This window comes from Oncorhynchus clarkii, chromosome 11, assembly GCF_045791955.1.
Source record: "Oncorhynchus clarkii lewisi isolate Uvic-CL-2024 chromosome 11, UVic_Ocla_1.0, whole genome shotgun sequence".
Lineage (NCBI taxonomy): Eukaryota > Metazoa > Chordata > Actinopteri > Salmoniformes > Salmonidae > Oncorhynchus > Oncorhynchus clarkii.
The window spans coordinates 12,350,188-12,359,728 of NC_092157.1; the positions used below are offsets into that span (position 1 = coordinate 12,350,188).

At 46.2% G+C, this 9,541-nt stretch overlaps 1 protein-coding gene across 1 annotated transcript in view; it reads right to left on the reverse strand.

Moving 5' to 3' along the window:
* Positions 1–253: 253 nt before the first annotated feature.
* The window catches only part of LOC139420212 (heparan sulfate 6-O-sulfotransferase 1b), a 103,527-nt gene continuing 94,239 nt past the window's right edge, over positions 254–9,541 (reverse strand). Inside the window, exon 2 of the mRNA XM_071170058.1 lies at positions 254–3,333. Within this exon, the coding sequence (XP_071026159.1) occupies positions 2,622–3,333 (712 nt within the window). The 3' untranslated portion in view covers positions 254–2,621. The remainder of the gene's footprint in view (positions 3,334–9,541) is intronic.

Here is a 9,541-nt window from a genome sequence, read left to right on the forward strand (position 1 = left end):
CTTATAAAAATTCCCCTAAAAATGTACATTTTAAGCTCAAATAATGCAAAAAAAAAAAAAAAAGTAATAAAAAAGTTTCCCAGCCAGACAAGCATTGTCCTGACTCTCAAGAATCCCTGAGCTAATTTCCTGCTATTATACACATTTTGCCATGAGGTTAAGAGAAAGTCATTTTAAAGCTAAATTCCTGTAATAAAAACAATTATGCAAACAGGACAACAAACAATGAGGAATAAGAGCAGAGACTCAAATACAAAGAAATATCTTTTTTTTTTTTTAATTGTTGTTGAATAGAAGATCCAATCTGCTTGAAGAACAGAAATACTCACAGCAATAATACAATATGGGTAAAACCAGACCAGAGCCCATGTAGAAATGTCCCACTTCACCAAATTCTCTTGTTCTCTCACTCTTTTGCTTTCTCTTTATCTCACACGACTGCACGCACACACATACACTTCATTATGTAACGATTTGTCTAAACCCATAGCTTCGTAATCCATCTTCCCCAAAGCTATCTTTCTCAAATAAGATAAAAATACTTTGCATTAGAGAAGTCTCCTGCTACCAATCATTATACCTCCGCTCCGGAGAGGATTGGACATAATGTAAGTATTCGTCACTAAAACAAACATTCTGTTCTTGATGAAAAGACAGTCATTCGCAGGATCTGCACACACTGGTCCAAATTTCCTTAATAATAATGCATTAGCATCTTAACACTCCCCAAGCAATTAGTTGGGTCTGTTTTTAGTACTGGCTATGCCTGTGGGACTACAGTTTGTTGTTGGATGGGGGACTTTGGGAATTGAATTTTAAATAGGATAGTTGTGAAGGCTCCATATACACCAGTATTGATTGATGAGGGTTATATCATGTCCAGACACATTCTGTTAGAATGTTAATTAAACACAGTTTACCAGGGGATCATCATATTTCAGTTGACAAAAAAAATGTATTATTAACAAAAAAAAGAGCTTATGGTTGACAAGTGGCTGTGCATTCTTCACCTCTTTAATATGGAACCTGATGCACTTTATTTTACATCGTTTTATAATGCCCCAACAGACGCACATCGAGGAGCATGGCAAACTCAATGGATAATCCATCCATTTCACCCGTTTAAGTTCTGGTTTTAGGTGACACATTTGATCCCAATCAGAAGGAAATGAAAGCTCAGAAACAAATGGACGCGCACACACACACACACACTTACAATACACACACTTACACACATGCACACACTCACAGAAGTTTTATTTTGTACAAGTAATAATAAGACAGTGTTTCCTGTTTCCCCTTCAGTGCGAGACCCTCGGTCGGTCTCCTGTTGAGCATCAATTGTTGTATGGAGGTTGTGGTCAGAAATGTTCCTGGACAAACCCAAATATTTCATTCAATTCTGTACATCTCCTTTAGTGTACAGATCACAGTACAACGGGCAAATGAAAATACATCGGAACCAAAGAAACTGGCCTCTTCACACGACATTGACAAAATGGTAAAAGTGTAGTGTAAAAAAAAACCAAAAAAAACACTATGCATCATCTCTATTAAGATATAGCTCTAAACTTTGATTGCAAATGTTAGTAACCTTTCAGCAAATGGATGAGTATGTTATGAAATATTTTTTTTTAAGTCACCATCATGACTTTTATAACTTACAAGTGTCAAACTGTATTTCAAGCCGAGCCAAATAGTCTCTCACATTGGAAAAATATGTATTTCAAATGATCAGAAAGCAATGTTAATAAATAAAAAGATGGCTCGTCGGACATGTCCAGTACAGGTAATCTCCCATCTCACTGCTTTGTAATTCCTTACAACAACATATTAAGCACATATGTTATTCTGATGGGCCAAGACACAGAACGGAAAGTAAAACAAGTCTGGTTACTTTGTAAAGGAATTATCCATCGTTTTTCTTTTGCTCCATTGGGAATCTGAGTAGAGACAGTTGTTGCTCCGAGAACTCCAGAGGGTGACTCAGGTTTATCATGGGCTTCCAATCACAAACCCCCATGACTCCGGTTTATCATGGGCTTCCAATCACAAACCCCCATGACTCCGGTTTATCATGGGCTTCCAATCACAAACCCCCATGACTCAGGTTTATCATGGGCTTCCAATCACAAACCCCCATGACTCCGGTTTATCATGGGCTTCCAATCACAAACCCCCATGACTCAGGTTTATTATGGGCTTTCAATCACAAAGCCCCATGACTAAGGTTCATCATGGGCTTCCAATCACAAAGCCCCATGACTCAGGTTTATCATGGACTTCCAATCACAAATCCCCATGACTCAGGTTTATCATGGGCTTCCAATCACAAAGCCCTGTGACTCAGGTTTATCATGAGTTCACATAGTCCAAGAAGACCAGAAGGACTATGTCACCCAGTAGCTGGAAGTGATATCATCTGGTTCGCAACCCACAGCTCGCCTCATGCAAAGTCTGTAGGTAAACCACTGCAGCACCCAATCCTGTGCAACTTTCTTCCTCTCAAGCCATAAGTGCCAAATCTCACCTTTCCTAAACATTCACTCTGATGCAATCTCACCATACCAGACAATGGGGAGATCAGGAAAGTGGGTGGTTGGGGTGGGATGGGATAGGGGCTACCACCTGTTAATTATGTGGTTCATGTAGTCCTCTGTGGGCAGCCTGGCTGTCCCCTCGCCCCCCACACCACCCTCCTCTCTGAGTAAATCACGGGGGTCCAGCCCGTGACTCCGAAGTGCCAAGCGGTGCGCCCGTCTCTCCAGCTGCCGAGTGTACTGGTAGCGCTGCTGGAAGAGGTCGCGGGCGTAGTCGTACAGCTGCATGTCCAGGTCGTTGAGCTCCTCGATGCGCGCCACCGTGTCGTTGTCCAAGTCCACTCCGGCCGCCCGCGTGCTGTTGTACTGCACAAAAGGCCGGATGAAGCGCAGTCGGAAGGTGCGCTCGAACAGGAACTGCGTCTTGCGCTGATACTCCGTCAGACCGAAGAAGGCCATGTCGCGCAGGTTCTTCTTGGCCGACTCGAGGAGAAGTTGCGAGCGCCGCTTATCGGGCACCGTGGAGAGGTTGTAGCAGCCCACCAGGCTGAGGTCGGCGAGCATGCGCACCTGCCGGTTGTTGGCCAGGTTGTAGGGGCAGTCCATGAACTGTTGCAAGGTGCAGCCTGACCAGTCCGTACCCTCGTAGCAGGGCGGCAGCTCCTCGGGCGTAGGTGTGCGCCCGTCGCACATGTGGAGGGACGTCTTCCAGGTGGCGCCGCGCTGCACGTGGCGCCACTCACTCAGGTAGCGTGACACAGGGTCCCTCAGCAGGGTTATGTAGTAGAACTTCCTGCAAAACACAACAGAGGAAAACCACTTTATGAAAATATCAATACAGTGATGTCATACAAAAACATAAAAAATGACTGATGACTGACCATGTTAGCATGACCAAATCTGGTTTTGCTAGCTCTACTCAACATGAGATGAACTATGGAAGCCTTGAAGGATCAACAGTGACCACATAAGATCTCCGTAAGCATTCTACAGACCACTTGAAGTTTTGTCAAAGACTGAAGTGAATTGTGAAGCGCACACCTGTGAAATATATACAGTGCCTTGCGAAAGTATTCGGCCCCCTTGAACTTTGCGACCTTTTGCCACATTTCAGGCTTCAAACATAAATATATAAAACTGTATTTTTTTGTGAAGAATCAACAACAAGTGGGACACAATCATGAAGTGGAACGACATTTATTGGATATTTCAAACTTTTTTAACAAATCAAAAACTGAAAAATTGGGCGTGCAAAATTATTCAGCCCCTTTACTTTCAGTGCAGCAAACTCTCTCCAGAAGTTCAGTGAGGATCTCTGAATGATCCAATGTTGACCTAAATGACTAATGATGATAAATACAATCCACCTGTGTGTAATCAAGTCTCCGTATAAATGCACCTGCACTGTGATAGTCTCAGAGGTCCGTTAAAAGCACAGAGAGCATCATGAAGAACAAGGAACACACCAGGCAGGTCCGAGATACTGTTGTGAAGAAGTTTAAAGCCGGATTTGGATACAAAAAGATTTCCCAAGCTTTAAACATCCCAAGGAGCACTGTGCAAGCGATAATATTGAAATGGAAGGAGTATCAGACCACTGCAAATCTACCAAGACCTGGCCGTCCCTCTAAACTTTCTGCTCATACAAGGAGAAGACTGATCAGAGATGCAGCCAAGAGGCCCATGATCACTCTGGATGAACTGCAGAGATCTACAGCTGAGGTGGGAGACTCTGTCCATAGGACAACAATCAGTCGTATATTGCACAAATCTGGCCTTTATTGAAGAGTGGCAAGAAGAAAGCCATTTCTTAAAGATATCCATAAAAAGTGTTGTTTAAAGTTTGCCACAAGCCACCTGGGAGACACACCAAACATGTGGAAGAAGGTGCTCTGGTCAGATGAAACCAAAATTGAACTTTTTGGCAACAATGCAAAACGTTATGTTTGGCGTAAAAGCAACACAGCTCATCACACTGAACACACCATCCCCACTGTCAAACATGGTGGTGGCAGCATCATGGTTTGGGCCTGCTTTTCTTCAGCAGGGACAGGGAAGATGGTTAAAATTGATGGGAAGATGGATGGAGCCAAATACAGGACCATTCTGGAAGAAAACCTGATGGAGTCTGCAAAAGACCTGAGACTGGGACGGAGATTTGTCTTCCAACAAGACAATGATCCAAAACATAAAGCAAAATCTACAATGGAATGGTTCAAAAATAAACATATCCAGGTGTTAGAATGGCCAAGTCAAAGTCCAGACCTGAATCCAATCGAGAATCTGTGGAAAGAACTGAAAACTGCTGTTCACAAATGCTCTCCATCCAACCTCACTGAGCTCGAGCTGTTTTGCAAGGAGGAATGGGAAAAATTTCAGTCTCTCGATGTGCAAAACTGATAGAGACATACCCCAAGCGACTTACAGCTGTAATCGCAGCAAAAGGTGGCGCTACAAAGTATTAACTTAAGGGGGCTGAATAATTTTGCACGCCCAATTTTTCAGTTTTTGATTTGTTAAAAAAGTTTGAAATATCCAATAAATGTCGTTCCACTTCATGAATGTGTCCCACTTGTTGATTCATCACAAAAAAATACAGTTTTATATCTTTATGTTTGAAGCCTGAAATGTGGCAAAAGGTCGCATAGTTCAAGGGGGCCGAATACTTTCGCAAGGCACTGTAGTATAAATATACTCTATGGGGGAAAAAAGACAATGGAGAATCAGGGGTACTTTGTGTGTCATCACAAATCACTGCTGTAAATGTTGATATTGACGGCGGTTTTGATATATTGGGGACATTATCGTTGGCGCTTAACCGGATCGTCGCTAACATTCCAGACCTCAAGGATTACGGTGGGGTCCAGACCAGAGACCTGGATTGAAGCGCACCTTGGAACATAATCATCTCCAGAGAGAAAAAAACATTCCTCTGCATCCGTGTAATCAGAAATACCTGTCGTGTAAAGAGGCCTGACCTCGCTGTGTTATTCTACTGCACTGCAGCCAGGCAACGGGGAATGCATTCCAGCTCACAGTGAACGTATGGATTTCTGTTGGCCAACCATGACCTCACCATCCATACGCCCGCCTGCATAACTCTATTCCCCGTTACATACCAGATGAACAAACCACTTCAGTATTCCAAACATTAGACTCCACTGTCTGGCCTGTACGTTGAAATTCAATCTGACTGTGGAAACAGCAGAGGGTCATTGCTTTTCCAAAACAGATCCTGGTAATGTGATTTGAGTTAGAGAGCCGGAAAGAGGGTCCGATAATGATTCAGAGTGATCCCTACACTCTTATGTCCATTGGCGGGGTCATAACACAACCTTTAAACAGAGACAGTGGGGACAGTGACGCCAAGTGAAATTCAAATCAACAGTAGAGCCAACCGCTTCTTTGTTTCCACCCCTGGCTGAATTTTGAGAGAGACAGTGAGGCAACAAGGCAGCCATTTTGTGCCAGGTAACTGAGATGGGGAGAAGAGGGGTCCCTTTTTCTATTTTCCCTCCACTCTGAGTCATTTTGACAAGTGCAGGTCAAAAGGTGAGACGAATAGCTTTTTCCATCCCTTCAGGTCTTTGAAGAGTTACTCTGGGACAATTACTCTTCTTATTGTCTCTCAGTGTCCAGTCACGCCCACCCCTGTCAAGTATCAGTGTAGTAGTCATGGTTCAAGACTTCCAGTTTGGAATTCTAGGCCTTTGGGGTATTCGGGATTCTCGGGAAACAAGTGGAAATTCCAGGGTATTTGACCGCATTAGCAAATGATTGTGTAACTAGAGGGATTCGGGTGTGGAAAAGATGACATTCCCATGTTGGGAAACACAAGAACTGTTTACTTAGTTTAAAGTAGTTCATTCCCTTTAGCATAGAGATGCACAAAACAAAAGCCTCTGAAGTTAAAGTAGCATTCAGCATCCCACCTCACGTCCCTGCCAGGCCCCCTGCTATGACTAGAGAATATAGGAGAGGGAACTAACACGAGGGGGAAAATAAGAGCAGTTTTTTGATGAATAGCTGAGCTGGATTGGGGAGAAGTGAAGTCTGGAGGTGGGTTACATGTGGGAGTTCTGATCTCATTACAAATTAGTGCTCCGCTCAGTCAACATTGCAAGCGAGTTGGAGAGTACGACACGGCAGGATCCCCCTCTGGGGGGGCCTTCACTACACCAGCACACCTGACAGAATGAGATATGATGGGCCTTGAATCAGTGGGTAGAGGGGGGGAGAACGTGAGAGAGGGAGTGGGGGAGAACGTGAGAGAGGGAGAACGTGAGAGAGGGAGTGGGGGGGGGGGGGGGGGGGGGGGGGGGGTGAGAGAGGGAGAACGTGAGAGAGGGAGTGGGGGAGAACGTGAGAGAGGGAGTGGGGGTGGGGTGAGAGAGGGAGTGGGGTTGAGAGAGGAAGAACATGAGAGAGTGAGTGGGGGGGTGAGAGAGGGAGAACGTGAGAGAGGGAGGGGAGGGTGAGAGAGGGAGAACGTGAGAGAGGGAGTGGGGGGGTGAGAGAGGGAGTGGGGGGGTGAGAGAGGGAGAACATGAGAGAGTGAGTGGGGGGGTGAGAGAGGGAGAACATGAGAGAGTGAGTGGGGGGGTGAGAGAGGGAGAACGTGAGAGAGAGAGTGGGGGGGGGGGGGGGGGGTGAGAGAGGGAGTGGGGGGGTGAGAGAGGGAGAACGTGAGAGAGGGAGTGGGGGGGGTGAGAGAGGGAGAACGTGAGAGAGGGAGTGGGGGGGTGAGAGAGGGAGAACGTGAGAGAGGGAGTAGGGGGGTGAGAGAGGGAGAACATGAGAGAGTGAGTGGGGGGGTGAGAGAGGGAGAACGTGAGAGAGGGAGTGGTGGGGGGTGAGAGAGGGAGGACGTGAGAGAGGGAGGTGGGGGGTGAGAGAGGGAGAACGTGAGAGAGGGAGGGTGGGGGTGAGAGAGGGAGAACGTGAGAGAGGGAGATGGGGGGGTGAGAGAGGGAGAACGTGAGAGAGGGAGTGGGGGGGGGGGGGTGAGAGAGGGAGTGGGGGGGTGAGAGAGGGAGAACGTGAGAGAGGGAGTGGGGGGGTGAGGGAGGGAGAACGTGAGAGAGGGAGTGGGGGGGTGAGAGAGGGAGAACGTGAGAGAGGGAGTAGGGGGGTGAGAGAGGGAGAACATGAGAGAGTGAGTGGTGGGGGGTGAGAGAGGGAGTGGGGGGGTGAAAGAGAGAGAGAGCTTCCTGACCCAGCCTAGCATAGAGCGGCTCTGTTACAAAGCTGACAAGATGGATGCAGCCTGCTAATACACCCATCCATTATAATACTGGGAGTTTCTCTTGGTGTCTGATCCCTTTTTCTCTAAGAGTTTTCACTAAACACAAAGCTGTTGTATTTGAGTGTGTGTGTCTCTCTATTTCTTGCACACACACACACACACACACACACACACACACACACACACACACACACACACACACACACACACACACACACAAGCTCTCATTCACTCAGGGGACACACACACACGGCAACTCTGCACCACTGTTGATGGATGGGCCCCACACTGGCAGAATGTATCAGCCGGAAATGCTGACTGTGCTATTCTAATGGGATAGCAATAACGATCACAATTTTCCACGAGATTGTTATAGCAAAAACATGACAGCGGCTCACAAGATGAGTTTTAAACACAGAACAGGGAGTATTAACCACACAACCGCCAGCCCAGGTAGTCCAGCCATCACAGCGCAGCACTAGTTAGGAGGATGCCATTCATAACAATGTCACTTGATTGACATCTCATTCATTTAGCAGACGCTCTAATCCATAGCGACTTACAGGAGCAATAAGTGCCTTGCTCCAGGGCACAGATTTTTCACCTAGTAAGCTGGGGGATTCGAACCAGTGACCATTCGGTTACTGGCCCAACGCTCTTAACAACGGGGCTACCTAACGCCCCAACTGGCAGTACTCAAAGAATGTCACGTTGAATCACTGAGAACATGTATTAATTAGTTATACAGTAATTGTCAATGAAGTCACATACAGGGACAGATTTGGTTTAAAAGGCTTCCTGAGTCAGTGAGTGGTGTAATATATCCATCCCTAACCATAACCCAGTCGTTGAATATCAACAGAGGGCAGGTGATAGTTTTAGCATCTGCAGAATCTATTTAGGGGACTATCCAAATAAAATAAGTAGGGCCCTATTTTTTAAAACACTATTAGTGGATTTGGTTATTTCAGCCACACTCGCTGCTGACAGGTGTATAAAATCGAGCACACAGGCATGCAATCTCCATAGACAAACATTGGCAGTAAAATGGGCCGTAGTTGAAGAGTTCAGTGACTTTTAACGTGCACCGTCATAGGATGCCATCTTTCCATCAAGACAGTTGGTCAAATTTTTACCCTGCTAGAACTGCCCGGTCAACTAAGTGCTGTGGAAACTTCTAGGAGCAACAACGGCTCAGCCGCGAAGTGGTAGGCCACACAAGCTCAGAAAGGGATCGCTGAGTGCTGAAGCGCGTAGCGTGTAAAAATAGTCTGTCCTCGGGTGCAACACTCACTGCTGAGTTCTTAACTACCTCTGGACAAGAACTGTTCGTCGGAAGCTTCATGAAATGGGTTTCCATGGCCGAGCAGCCGCACACAAGACTAAGATCACCATGATGCTAACCGTCGGCTGGAGTGGTGTAAAGCTCGCCGCCATTGGACTCTGGAGCAGTGGAAACATGTTCTCTGAAGTGATGAATCACGCTTCACCAACTGGATGGATGAATCTGGGTTTGGGGGATGCAAGGAGAACGGTACCTGCTCCCAATGCATCTTTCCAACCTTAAAGTTTGGTAGAGGGGGAATAATGGTCTGGGGCTGTTTTTCATGGTTCGGGCCCTTTAGTTCCAGTGAAGGGAAATCTTAACGCTACAGCATACAATGACATTCTAGACAATTCTGTGCTTCCTACTTTGTGGCAAGGCCCTTTCCTGTTTCAGTATGACAATGCCCCCGTGCTAAAGAGAGGTCCATAC